The 15,274-nt window shown below is 41.1% G+C and overlaps 1 protein-coding gene across 4 annotated transcripts in view; it reads left to right on the forward strand.

Annotated features, from left to right (window-relative positions):
• Positions 1-15,274, forward strand: part of LOC124554143 (26S proteasome non-ATPase regulatory subunit 10-like) — a 107,082-nt gene that overhangs the window by 50,349 nt on the left and 41,459 nt on the right. For all 4 annotated transcript variants that reach the window (XR_006968260.1, XR_006968261.1, XM_047128208.1 and 1 more), the window contains one exon: positions 13,902-14,048. Coding sequence is in view for 2 of the 4 variants with exons in the window: in XM_047128208.1 (XP_046984164.1) it covers positions 13,915-14,048 (134 nt within the window). In the remaining 2 variants the exon portion in view is untranslated. The remainder of the gene's footprint in view (positions 1-13,901; positions 14,049-15,274) is intronic.

The raw sequence follows: 15,274 nt of genomic DNA on the forward strand, positions 1-15,274 counted from the left end.
GATCCAGCGTCAAGAGTAGCCGCAGCCATGGTCTCCGAGCTGATAGTCCGTGCTGCTGCAAACGTCGTCGAACTGTTCGTGCATATGGTTGTTGTCTTGCAAACGTCCCCATCTGTTGACTCAGGAATCGAGACGTGGCTGCACGAACCGTTACAGCCATGCAGATAAGGTGCCTGTCATCTCGACTGCTAGTGATACGAGGCCGTTGGGATCCAGCACGCCGTTCGTGTTACCCTCCTGAACCTACCGATTCCATATTCTGCTAACAGTCATTGAAATGTTATAAAGAGTTAAGAATTACAGAAGGAAATTGCCGAATCGCAAGTAGGCCCCGTGGTCTGAGGGCTCTGTACAAACTTACCTATGCACATAGACAGATGAGATGAAGTGTAACATTCTCACGAAGTGTACATTCCTGTAATTATGCCACTGTACTGTTTGTACATGCCATCTGCCTTGCGGCAGTGGTAACGCCAGTTCCTGTCAGATCACCGAAGTAAAGCGCTGTCGGGCATTTGGGTGGGTGACCATTCGGTCCACCGAGCATTGTTGGGAAGCAGGCAAACTGAGGAGCTACTTGATTGAGAAGTAGCGGCTCTGGTCTCATAAACTGAAATACAGCTGGGGGAGAGCAGTGTGCTGACCACATTCCCCTCCATATCCGCATCCAGTGATGCCTGTGGGCTGAGGATGACACGGCGGCCGGTCGGTACCGTTGGGTCTTCGTGGTCTGTTCGGGCGGAGTTTAGTTTAGTTTACGGCACATTTATATGGATTATGTTCAGATAGGTTCTTAAGACAGTTTTATGTCTTCTACATTTGATTGTGTCATAATTGGTGAAAACGATTTTTAATCGGTTGATCTGACTTACATTTTACTGGAGACATATGAGTCTCAACTTTGTCTTCAATAAAGATAGAAACTGAAGAAATGAATCCACTGATGTACCGTTTTTCTCCTGTAAAGGTGGTTTTTGTAACTGATACCGCTACAGGGTAAATATACAATTATACACCTGATGATGCACATATGCTTTTCCTTCACAGTGCATAGTGAGCTACTAGGAAAAACTGTAGCCGGCCGCGGTGGTCTAGCGGTTCTGGCGCTGCAGTCCGGAACCGCGGGACTGCTACGGTCGCAGGTTCGAATCCTGCCTCGGGCATGGGTGTGTGTGATGTCCTTAGGTTAGTTAGGTTTAAGTAGTTCTAAGTTCTAGGGGACTTATGACCTAAGATGTTGAGTCCCATAGTGCTCAGAGACATTTGAACCATTTGAATTTTTGACAAACTGTAAACATTGACTTCGGAATAATATTGCCTACACTAATACATTTTTTCGTTTGGTTGGCGCCTGTATTCTAAACTCCTCAAACTCAGTCTATCATATGCATTTGTAATTTAACATGAAAATCAATGTTTGAAAGGAAACATATCACCACGACAGGCTTTTCAAGAAATACTATTACTGAGACATAGCTTTAGCTGTCTTACACAAAAGTAAATTTTAAAAGTGCTCTTGTATTATAGGATACTTGTTCAGAGTCATGACCATCTTCTTCATTCGCTGAGGCTTCACACACTGTCACATGGTATTTGTCCATCTAGTTGTCAATATGTAAATATTGAAAGGTGGCTACACTGAGTCACAGCGCCAGAGATTGCGCCAAAGATTATTATTCCGCCTCCTCCACTGGGGCAGTAGAAGTTCAGAGGTTACCGTGGGCAGTGCTTGTTGAGAGGATGTCGAGAGCAGTACTTGTTGAGAGCATGCCGTGTACACTTGTTGTTCTGTTGGGTGAGACAGCAGATGCTGTTCGGTTGGTGTAATGCTTAGATGGAAGATGCTGCAATGATCACAGTGTATTTTTCGTCAATATATATAGAGGTAAAAAAAAAATCACATTTCCTAAATGACAATTCCTCTTGGTCACAGGTTCAGTCAACAAAGCATCTGGCTCGTATTCATGTATTAGACTTGTAATTCTGGTTTCCATGTGCAATTATAGTATTTCTGGTTTTTCAATTGGTTCATTGTAAATGGTGTTTAAAATATCGCGTCGTATTGAGGAAGAACCGTGCCGGATACATGTACGTTGAATCACACTACCACACACAGAACAGTTACACTTGTGCTTTGTTGTTTCGTAGCTTTTATAGTTGCAGGGGACTTAATTAATCAATTGTGTTAACGGAAATTTCCTTTAATTCTTTTTGTTATTTTATGCAGTCAGATTGCGTACTAATACTAGTCAGGGCCAACCAGTTACGAGACTTCGTAACCGGTCACACAGCTACTAAAAATATTTGCATTTTATTTAATTAAGCCCCCATGCACCTGGCGACCGCTGCTTCAGATCTTCCCTTGGAATTCTTTTGACAGTAAAAATAGCAGACAGTAGTATTGTTGTAGTAATTTGTAGTTTAGTAATTGTAGGCTATACTGCATGGGTAGATTTGGTAATTGAACATTTGTAGTTGTCTTGTCATTCTTCTAATGGTATTTTTGCAGAATTTAATTTTTGATATCTCGTATACGGGTTTGACAATTTTGTGCAATTGTGAAGGTTTTAATTGTTTGTTAATCGTGTTTTCGGGAAGCATTTCGTGTGAATGGTATTGTTGGTGATAAAATGTTATATTGTGTGTAATTTTCGTATAGTGACGAGTTTTGTATGTTTTGTAAATGATTACTTGATCGATGAAAAAGGCAAAAATGATGGATAGTCAAACTGAAGAAATTCTTAACATGGCGAACTCGCCATAATGAAGTAGAAAAAATTTAATAAGCCAGGAAAATAGTCCGGAACCAGTTCAAAATGTTTCACAATCGGAAAATTTTCAGAATATGAGATGAACGATAGAAGATTCTGAAATAGTATCGAACACAGATAGCTTTACGGCTATGCGGAAGGAAGTTAGTTTTACGGAAAATGTTAGGAGCGAAAAGAATTTCGAACCAGTTAATATGGAGCAGTTGATGAGTGCAATATTAAATTTGGGATCACAAATAGGTACAATTAAAACTGGTATGAGAACAATGGAAACACAGTTATGATCTGAATTAAAAACAGAGATGGGAACATTGGCAACACGGTTAGACTTACAAAATGGCTCAAGCGGCTCTGAGCACTATGGGACTCAACTGCTGAGGTCATTAGTCCCCTAGAACTTAGAACTAGTTAAACCTAACTAACCTGAGGACATCACACACATCCATGCCCGAGGCAGGATTTGAACCTGCGACCGTAGCGGTCTTGCGGTTCCAGACTGCAGGGTTATACTTACAAATAGGAACAATTAAAACTGATATGGGAACAATGGAAACACGCTTAGACTCACGAATAGGGACATGTTTCAAAAACATGAAAGGTGAACTAAAGAAAGAAATTAGAGAAGTACAACCGATTTAGAATGCTACAATAACAGATTAATTTCAAAAGAAATTAGACAAAAGGAACAGGATAGAGAACAGGAAGAAAAAGATCGCGTGATAGTACAAAAATTTTCAGAGTTAAATTTACAACGTGCACGCGATAAGGAAGAAATATTTGAAAGAAATGAGGAATCCGTACGAAATGACAGAATAAATAACCTAACACAACAATACGAACAGTTAACTACTAAATGTGTCAATACTGAAACCCGAGTCGCGACACTTACGGAAGACGTAAATAAACAGAAAGAACAAATAGGTGACTTATCGGAAAGAATTGAGGAGATTTCAGATAAATTGACAAGTCTTAGTTTCAATGGGGACAGAGATTCAGATGATACAGTTCCAGTGCCATTTGCAGAAAAAGATGAGTACCAGAATATAAATAAACATGTTGAAAATCAGGGGAAATTTAATAAACGCGTTAAAAGGGAATTTGAGGCGTTACGAAAGCAAGTTAAACAAATTGAAAGCGAAATCGTAGGATAAGACAGTAGAAGAAATTTAGAATCACAGATAGCAACGGGTTTTGAAGAAAATAATTTATTTCATTTACGAGATGCAACAAGACAGCGCCAGGCTAGCGAACTTGACAATAATCGACATTCGGACTGGGACAGACGTGGTAGGTCTTTGTCGCCACGAGGCGAAAACTTTGACTATAAACACTTTTTAACTGTTGGGAAATTTAAGATCTTTCGCAATTCTAATAATGACATACATCCATGTTCATGGTTAGATCAATTTATGTACGCACTTCCACCAAATTGGCCACTAAGTCACAAACTGGAATTTATGTGTGGCTATTTAGGTCCTCAGGGGATTCGCTACACTAAGTGAATATGTGCCGTAGCGTGCACGGGGCCCCGAGCTGTAGTGGTGCTATTGCCCTTTTAGTTTTCTGCACTGCTGCCTACTCTTTTACTATTCTTTGTATCTATCAAAACAACTCTTCAACTATCAATCTATCTAAAAAGGGAGTCAGTAAAGAATAACCGGATATGACTATTTTACCCAAAAGTGACAGTTCTCAGAATATTGATGAAAAAAGAACCGGCGACGCGCATGCGCTCTCATATTAGAGATTGTAATGATTTAAATGATTTTATCATGCATTTCTATCGGCATATTGGTCCGAAAACACGCAAGACAGAGTCAAGCATAGTCTTATTATGCAGCGTAATTTTAAACAGTCTGAGTTCCGCACGCCGGCAGAATACTTTGAAGACATGATTCGAAAGAATCAGTTCCTTTCCAACCCTTATAGCCCGACTGAATTAATTCGCATTTGTTTAACTAAGATGCCACAATCGATAAGACACATAGCTTTAGCCGGAAGATGTAAAGACGACATTGAAACTTTTAAGACTTTGCTACAAGAACTTGAGTATGACAACGACGACGGAACTTCTTGTAATTTTTTCAGTAACGGTAATCGCAATAGAATTTCAGAGAAAAGGGATAATGATCGGAACGGACGTTATAGCGGTAATTTTGAAAATGACAGCCGTAACAGACAGGACAATAGATACCAGCCTTATGACAAAGGAAAGAGTAGCGATTAGACAGTATTATTTAGTTCGCAGTGACATTCTTTTTAAACTAAAATCGGTTGACAACTCTGTTTGGTTAGTTTGCATTCCTGATGAGTGGATTAATAAATTGATTTGGTATACACATTTCAGTTATGGGCACTTTGGTCCCAGAAAATGCTTTCATAAATTACGAGAAAATTGCTACTTCAGTAATATGGAAAAACGTATTCGATTTGTTCTTGCCAAATGCGAATTATGTCAAAAGGCTAAACCGCCAACTATTTCTCTCCAGAGCACCGTTGTTTCCTATCATTCCAGCGAAATTAAAAGAGATGGCTGCAGTCGATTTCTTCGGTCCAGTGGTTCGTTCTACTAATGGTTTTGCGTACATTTTGGTAGCAGTGGAATTGACATCAAAATGTGTGTTTTACACCTTTTCATCAAACATTTTCTTAAAGATGTGGGTCACGTTCATAAAGTTATATCAGATAATGGATCACAGTTTCGCTCTAAAATTTGCCTTCGTACTCTACGGCGTTGTAAGATTAAACCAATTTTCATTTCACTTTTTCACCCTCAATCTAACGCTTCAGAGAGATGGATGAAGGAAATCAATAAATTGTGTCGTCTTTATTGTCATCAGAATCACAGAACGTGGGATCAGTATCTTCATGTTTTTCAAAACATTCTGAATGAACTCCCTAATGATTCAACTTCTTCTCCTTTTCCGCCTGCACGGAAACTGCGGCATTCTGAAGTTGTCAACCTGGCTCTACAAAATATTGCATCTGCGGTTGCTAGAAGAGAGAAATCAGCTAAACGCCCTGGTCGTTTAAAAACTTTGTCAGTTGGTCAAAAGGTGTTAATTAAGTCTCATCGTTTGTTCACAAAGAAAAGGCTTGTGTCGCAAATTTTTTCTGCTTTATAACGGTCCATATAGAGTTCACAAAATTATTCATGATAACACTGTCGAAGTAGAAACTCTTAAATGACGGCGCTCTAAGGGAATACATCATATATCGAGCGTTAAAATTTTTGTAGAATGACATACTTTTGAGAAACCAACAGTTACACGTAAACACGCAGAGAATACAAGGATACCGCACCGTGTTCCGGTGGCGGCACATACTCAAAGCGACAGTCAAGTCTGCGCGTCGCACAAGGCAGTCGTTGACCGCGAACAATTACTTCTTACGTCACGCGTACCTACAGCTGATCGAGCGCTCAGTGCGAATGCACTGACAGCCGTAAACAAATACACAGTCTAATTTCTCCGAATAAATTCAGTATAAAGCTATAGTGACCTGATAAATTATGTTATTAACGTTCAGTTTTTTTCAGGATACGGTTGTATAAAATATTTAAGAACTTCAGGTAAATTCTGTGTGTGTCCGACGTTAAGAGGACTTGCTATCGAGAAAATTTCAGGAAGAATGTAATTTCGAAGAAGAAAGTAATAAACTAAAAAGGGTAACATATTTCTACTTAGATATGTATTTTATACGTAATTTGCTGCCCGTGATTACGTGATTTATACTTTGTGTTAACTGATTTTGACAATGATTGATTAATGAACAGGGTTGTTACTTACATATATTATGCATCGCTTGGCTGCTCTGCTTTTTCACTGATGTCATATTTTTTTATTAAGTGCCTGCTGTGCTTATTTATTTAAATTACAATTGTCACCTGATTAGTTGTGCTGATATGGTTATTTATATAAGCCATACTTTGTGATTTATCTGCTTGCGCCTTCATGTTTACTTATTGAGATTACATATTAACATTTATTTGCTTATGCTGATATGATGATAATGACCTGTTTATTATGTAAAATATATACTTGCTGCTTTGCGTATGGATTGCATGTTTACACATTTATGTTTTGTTGTCGTAACTACTCTTTAATTTGGTGTATAGAAATACTAATATACTGTGTACGAAGATGGAGTTTAGGTCACACTATGGTATTAATTATAGATTGTTCGCTTGGCAGAGCCTCGTTGTAGGGATTGTGCTACATCCACTTGTTGACATTCTGTTCTCTACTGGTATATTTTCTCGCTATTGCATGTTTTGCTTACGCTCAGTGCTTTATATTTTAAGATAAGAAAATGAACTGCTATAATTCTATGAACGACATTGGTACAAGAAACTTCATTGAAGTCACATGAGCTGGAGGTTTAATGGAAGCTGTATAAATTTATGCTAATAGGAAGGAAGCTAACGACATGAAATACCAACACTAGGTTTAGACCACTGACAGTTATTACACTGCATTCTTCGTGAACAATTGATATAGCAAGTGACACTTGACACAAAAAAAATACTCCACATGTTTGCTTCTGTTTTGCCATGATTCTTGAAGTGATGTACACACTGTGAAATATTACGATTTATTCATTCAAAGTCTTATGTGATCATTCACACTCCGTACTCGTACCTACTAACTGAAAGTTATTCAAACTAAAGGCTGTCAGAGGTGATGTATGCATTTCTTTTATTTAATGATGGACAAGGTAACCAAAATGTATTTTATAATTCATAATGAGTAGAAGATTTGGATCAGGTGGGTTACACAGAGGTAGTGTGTGGATATTGTGTCTTCGTATTGTATGGGATGATGAATTGAAGTTTGCACTAGGATTTTATCTGTACTTGTTCTAGGAGACTGACTAGAGGAAAGAGTTGTTACGGAAGTGAAATGATATTGGTGATAAGCTTTATATGTATCGATGTATTGAAGAGGTATTATTGAGATATTGAGATTGTGTGATGTTGATGATTATTGGAGTTTTGGTGGACAAGAGGCAAGGCAAATGATATTGGTGATAAGGTTTATATGTATCGACGTATTGAAGAGGTATTATTGAGGTACTGAGATTACGAGATGCTGATGATTATTGGAGTTTCAGTGGATAAGAGATAAAGTAAGTGAGGAGCATATTTCTTTTTGTTGGTTTATATGGAACAAGGAGGATGAAGATGGCGGACTAGAACACTCAAGTGGGAGGAAGACTGTCTACACACACACTGTGTTAAATTAATAAGCAGTATTTATTTTTTTTAGGAGAGAGAAAGTATTTGCATATCTTGGCACATTGACAGTTGTTCAGCAACCGTACATTTTGATTTGGCTTGGCAAACATTGGTCTTGACATGATGACTATGACGTTGACTAACTATTATTGACTGTTGTACACTGCTGCCACTACTACTTGATACACATGTTGAACATCAAACTTTGACAGAATTGCATTTACACAGTTAACACCATTGAATTACAAAGGTGAGTGAGTGTGTTTTGTGTGTTTTCCTTTCCTAATCCCAAATAATTGGTACTCACCTACCTCCTAAATATTATTTTACTTGTTTGTTGTGGCTTGCACTGACACCCTTAAATATTATAGGTTTACTGATATTTGTGTATTTGTAATAGTTAATATCACAATTATCTGATATCATTTGTGTGTTTATTATAATTTGTATCTTTAGTGTAAGAGCATTGATAATAATTTTGTAAAAGCGGTTGTGTGTGCATTCAAACTGTTGTTCATGCTTACACCCATTATCATTGATGGATGCCACTTGGAAATGTTTAATTTCTGCTGATGAACTCTGATGAACTGTTTAATTATTGATAGTGAATATTATGGACTGTTACCTGCACTTGTTCAACATTGATGGGTGCCACTTGGAAATCTTTAATTTCTGCTGATGAACTCTGATGAACTGTTTAATTATTGATTGTGAATATTATGGACTGTTACCTGTACTTGCTCGCCTTTGCTGGCTGCCACTGATGGAACTGCTTCTACTGAAATTATGTCACTTGTTGGTGTCTGCACCTGCTCAACATTGCTGGGTGCCCCTGATGGAACTGCTTCTACTGAAATGATGTCACTTGTTGTTGTCTGTACCTGTTCAACATTACTGGGTGCCACTGATGGAACTGCTGCTACTGAGATAATGTCACTTGTTGGTGTCTGCGCCTGCTCACCATTGCTGGGTGCCACTATTGGAGCTGTTTAAATACTGCTGATGAAATGTTGTGGGACTGCTATTTGCACCTGTTCACCATTGGTGGGTGCTACTGTTGGAACTGTCAACTACTCTTAGGAGTGCTACTTGTTTATTGAACTGTTGAAAAGATTTTATGTGAATATTTGTATAAACTAATTTTTTGTGTATTTACTGTTTATGAAATGTTATGAGACTCTTATCTGCACCTATTCGTCATTGCTGGTGCCATTGAGTGAATTATTTAACCATTGTAACAAATGATACTTGTGTAAACTATCACGTAAAATCGCAGGTATGCAAGTATTTGTACTCCTTTCTGTATTTTATATATTAGGTTATTGAGGGGTCAGTGCAAAGCCAAAATTTATTTAGTTATGTGAAATTTACTTATTAATATCATCTTTTATTTTGTCTGTATTTTTTGGACGAATTTGGTGGTATTTTAACCACCAATGCTGGCAAAAATACCATCAAATTATAGGCTGTGGAGGAGGGGCATATGAAAGGTGGCTACACTGAGCCACAGCGCCAGAGATTGCGCCAATTATTACGCCGCCTCCACTGGGCAGTAGTAGTTCAGAGGTTGCCGTGGGCAGTACTCGTTGAGAGGATGTCGAGAGCAGTTCTAGTTCAGAGGATGTCGTGTGCAGTTGTTGTTCTGTTGGGCGAGAGAGTAGATGCTGTTCGGTTGATGTAATGTTTGAATGGAAGATGTTGCAATGATCACAGTGTATTTTTCGTCAATGTACACTCCTGGAAATTGAAATAAGAACACCGTGAATTCATTGTCCCAGGAAGGGGAAACTTTATTGACACATCCCTGGGGTCAGATACATCACATGATCACACTGACAGAACCACAGGCACATAGACACAGGCAACAGAGCATGCATAATGTCGGCACTAGTACAGTGTATATCCACCTTTCGCAGCAATGCAGGCTGCTATTCTCCCATGGAGACGATCGTAGAGATGCTGGATGTAGTCCTGTGGAATGGCTTGCCATGCCATTTCCACCTGGCGCCTCAGGTGGACCAGCGTTCGTGCTGGACGTGCAGACCGCGTGAGACGACGCTTCATCCAGTCCCAAACATGCTCAATGGGGGACAGATCCGGAGATCTTGCTGGCCAGGGTAGTTGACTTACACCTTCTAGAGCACGTTGGATGGCACGGGATACATGCGGACGTGCATTGTCCTGTTGGAACAGCAAGTTCCCTTGCCGGTCTAGGAATGGTAGAACGATGGGTTCGATGACGGTTTGGATGTACCGTGCACTATTCAGTGTCCCCTCGACGATCACCAGTGGTGTACGGCCAGTGTAGGAGATCGCTCCCCACACCATGATGCCGGGTGTTGGCCCTGTGTGCCTCGGTCGTATGCAGTCCTGATTGTGGCGCTCACCTGCACGGCGCCAAACACGCATACGACCGTCATTGACACCAAGGCAGAAGCGACTCTGATCGCTGAAGACGACACGTCTCCATTCGTCCCTCCATTCACGCCTGTCGCGATACCACTGGAGGCGGGCTGCACAATGTTGGGGCGTGAGCGGAAGACGGCCTAACGGTGTGCGGGACTGTAGCCCAGCTTCATGGAGACGGTTGCGAATGGTCCTCGCCGATACCCCAGGAGCAACAGTGTCCCTAATTTGCTGGGAAGTGGCGGTGCGGTCCCCTACGGCAGTGCGTAGGATCCTACGGTCTTGGCGTGCATCCGTGCGTCGCTGCGGTCCGGTCCCAGGTCGACGGGCACGTGCACCTTCCGCCGACCACTGGGGACAACATCGATGTACTGTGGAGACCTCACGCCCCACGTGTTGAGCAATTCGGCGGTACGTCCACCCGGCCTCCCGCATGCCCACTATACGCCCTCGCTCAAAGTCCGTCAACTGCACATACGGTTCGCGTCCACGCTGTCGCAGCATGCTACCAGTGTTAAAGACTGCGATGGAGCTCCGTATGCCACGGCAAACTGGCTGACACTGACGGCGGCGGTGCACAAATGCTGCGCAGCTAGCGCCATTCGACGGCCAACACCGCGGTTCCTGGTGTGTCCGCTGTGCCGTGCGTGTGATCATTGCTTGTACAACCCTCTCGCAGTGTCTGGAGCAAGTATGGTGGGTCTGACACACCGGTGTCAATGTGTTCTTTTTTCCATTTCCAGGAGTGTATATGGAGGTAAAAAAAATATTTCACATTTCCTAAATGACAATGCCTCTTGGTCACAGGTTCAGTCAACAAAGCATCTAGTTCATGTTCATGTATTAGACTTGTAATTCTGGTTTCTATGTTGAATTATAGTATTTCTGGTTTTTCAATTTGTTCATTGTAAATGGTGTTTAAAATATCGCGTCGTATTGAGGAAGAACCATGCCAGATACATGTACGTTGAATCAAACTACCACACACAGAACAGTTACACTTGTGCTTTGTTGTTTTGTAGCTTTTGTAGTTGCTGGGGACTTAATTAATCAACTGTGTTAACGGAAATTTCCTTTCATTCTTTATTGTTATTTTATGCAGTCAGATACTAATACTAGTCAGGGCCAACCAGTTACGAGACTTTGCAACCGGTCACACAGCTACTAAAATTACTGCATAATAATTAAGCCCCCATGCACTATATCATACAACTTCTCATTGTCATGTCCTGTATGTGCACACACACACACACACACACACACATCAGTGGACTTCATTCAGCTTCCAGGCATTAGGTTCCACATTTCCTTACAGGTGAGTTACAGCCAACTGACCGTTGACTTATATACGCCTTTTTGTTGTTTCTTTTATAAATATGAGCCTCCATACCCCAGGAGCTACAGCATTAGATATCAGGTAAATACACTGTCTGACAAATGAAGTAAGCACACAGAAGGACAGGAGGAATTGAAATGAATTTCATAGGTTGGGACGGTACGTGAAGTTATTTTGGTGAGTAAAACTCGAGTCAGATTTACAAATAACTTGTTAGTATGAGCCAACCTACCTGGATGATGTTACAACCGCCCTCGCAGGGATAAATGCACTGATTCTTGTGGGAAGGGTGTCCTCTCCCGAGGCAAGTTTGTCCACAAGATCCTAAGTGGTCTTTAATATCCTGGATAATGGCACTGGAACAGAGTTAGTGTGTGTGCTGATCAAACATATGTGCCTTTGGGGACAGACCTGAGGATCTTATTGGGCAAGGTATTAGCTCAACATAATATAAACAGTTCATTAGGGATACATGCTGTATGCAGACAAGCTTTGACCTGTTGAACATGACAGTATGATGCTTTCACATCACAGGAAACTTGAGTATGTAGGGTGTCCATTGCATGCTATTGCGCCTTCATCGTTCCTTCAACTACTTCCAGGACCTGAAGTGGTATGGGATAGCTTCCCATCCCATGACACCTGGAGTAACACCATGCCTATAAAATACATTAGAAGAATGGAACCTACCTCCATGTCGCCTCCATACTTGTCAACAATGATCACCTTGCACAGTGCAGAACCAGAATGCATTGTTGGACACAGTGTGAAGTCATTCATCAGCAGTCCATAGTTCCTGGTCACAGCACCACTCCAAACACAGTTATTTGTGTTGTGGTTTTCATGGGAGTCTACACACAGGGTAATTCCCTAGTATGGCTGCTGCTAGCATCAACCCAATGGTTCAGTATGGCACAGAATCTTGCTGGACTTTATACCTTGTTCTCTGACTGCAGGCCCAGATGCAAATAGGTTATGATGTGGTCAGTGCAGAATGCAGCGATCCCCCCTTGTGTTGGTCAGACGTGGTTGACCAGAATTTTGATGACAAGTATACCTACCAAATGGAGACCCACAATGAGGACTCTTTGAAACCTCACTAGCAATTATAAGTCTGTCTCACTAGAGTGTGCAGCATCTGCATGTTTCAGTGATTTGACACTGAGCATGCTGCTTATCTGCCCTACCAAGCCTGGTAACAACACTGAACATGAGCAACACTAATGCACTCTGGTGACAATTCTACCTCTGACAGCAACCTGAAACACAAATTGTTTACATGTCTGCTGATGGTGCATATGTGTATAAAGATGGTGACATCCAAACATGTCTTCTAGGCACTTCCGTTTGTCAAGTACATTAGTGTATGGTTACACTGAATTTTATTGCCGTACAAACTCTGATAGAATGCCAGGTTTTAACACATTTACAGTACTTCTCTTTACTGCTCTCCCTCAGACACTTTGTCAACATTGCAATTTGACGAAGCTTGCAGTTGGTCTATTGCGCGAGAGTTCTTGTTTGCCCATGAATATCAACTTTTATTTATAGGGAAATATTGAAATTTCTGTGACAATATTTTTAAGGGGAGTTAAATTTCCCAATGGTTTAGCTCCTTGCTATCACGAATTGTCATCTTTCTGTATTGCTGCCGTTCTGAATTACGTTCTCTGCTGAATTCAAAACCTTCCATCGTCCTCTTGGTCGATGTCTTTTATAGCCCAGTCCATGAATCTCAGCTGCAAATGGTGTGAACACTGTCGGTTGATCATATGTTGCAATGAGATCATTTAAAAATCTGAGACAGCCTGATTAGTGCCCTTCTAATTTCTGTGTTATTATTATTGTAGTGACGTATTTGAAGTGTCCTGTCAAATAACCCTGTCAGTCCAGCAACGTTGGGGCCCTTGTGTATATCTTTAGTTTGTGCCTCATTTTGAACAGTTTGTCACCAGACATGCAAACCTACATCTATGGGGAATGTAGAAGAAGTTTCGTAGAAACTTGTTTAATTTACAGGAAAGTCATTCGTGTTAACTGACACGCTATCCGTGTTGTGACTGTGTGTTCTGTTATCTTTACACTACTTGCAGCAAGCATGCAGTTGGTCCACGTGTGGACACACTCACCCACGCAGTGTCTCTCTGCGCAGACTTCCAGCCACTATGGCGGGGAGGCCCACCCCTGGCACTCACAGTCATCCCCACAGCTACCACGGCCGGACTCCTGTTGTTGCAGCACCACCGACGACTCCATGTCACACTACTCCACCTGATGAAGCTGCCATCGCTCGCATGCGGTGAGTTGTCACTACACATGCACAATTTATGCACTCGTGGTACCACTTGGGGGCATCAACGAAGTAAAAAACCGAATTCCCATTTTTTTAGCTTTTGGATAAAGCAGAAGGAAAAGAGTTTCATTTTTGTACCTTTTTGGTTATGATACGGCGAAATCTGACCTTCAAACATAGCTGCTTTGGGTACTAGTAGTAACTGGATAATTCACCTGGCCACCTTTCAACGCCTGTTCAAGGATAGTTGGGTATTAGGATTTTCCAAGGGCTTACTCCTCTAGGGAGCTTCCGTATGCCTAATAGACCCACTATCCTTCAACTGGAGATGGAGGAGAAGGAAATAGTAAGGACAGAGTTAGGGTAGGAGAAAGGGACCAATAAGCTATTGTGGGTCACACTTTGTCTGGCTCTCCCCTTTCGCAACTGCAGCTTGAGTGATCCTTGTAGTAGCTGAGTTACTGCTGGCATAGCCTTCTGGATCCAGAGCATGCAAACTTCCTCACATATATATAGTGCTATGTTAAGACAGTATTCATTGAGGAGAAAAAAAGAAAGTTACACACAGCCAGCTCGATGATTTGAGTCTCTTATCGAGCACTTTATCATTAACAAAAAATTGAAATGCGAGGTAAGAGGCACAAGAATGTACAGAAAATATAACATAGGTTCTGGTGACTTTTTTGTGATACCTAAAACAGTTATGTACTCCAAATGAGGCATGAACAAAAAACTGACAGACGAAGAGATGAAGTAAGTAATCTAGGAAGTATCGGGTGATCAAAATGACAGTATAAATTTGAAAACTTAATAAACCACGGAATAATGTAGATAGAGAGGTAAAAATTGACACACGTGCTTGGAATGACATGGAGTTTTATTAGAACAAAAAAAAAAAAAAAACAAAGTTCACAAAATGACGTGTGAAAGATCTCTTGTGCGCGTCGTTTGGTGATGATCGTGTGCTCAGCCTCCACTTTCGTCATGCTTGGCCTCCCAGGTCCCCAGACCTCAGTCCGTGCGATTATTGGCTCTGGGGTTATCTGAAGTTGCAAGTGTATCGTCATCGACCGACATCTCTAGGGATGCTGAAAGACAACATCCGACGCCAATGTCTCACCATAACTCCGGACATGCTTTACAGTGCTGTTCACAATATTATTCCTCGACTACAGCTATTGTTGAGGAATGATAGTCATATTGAGCTTTTCTGTAAGGAACATCATCTTTGC

Source organism: Schistocerca americana, chromosome 11 (assembly GCF_021461395.2).
Source record: "Schistocerca americana isolate TAMUIC-IGC-003095 chromosome 11, iqSchAmer2.1, whole genome shotgun sequence".
Classification (NCBI taxonomy): Eukaryota; Metazoa; Arthropoda; class Insecta; order Orthoptera; family Acrididae; genus Schistocerca; species Schistocerca americana.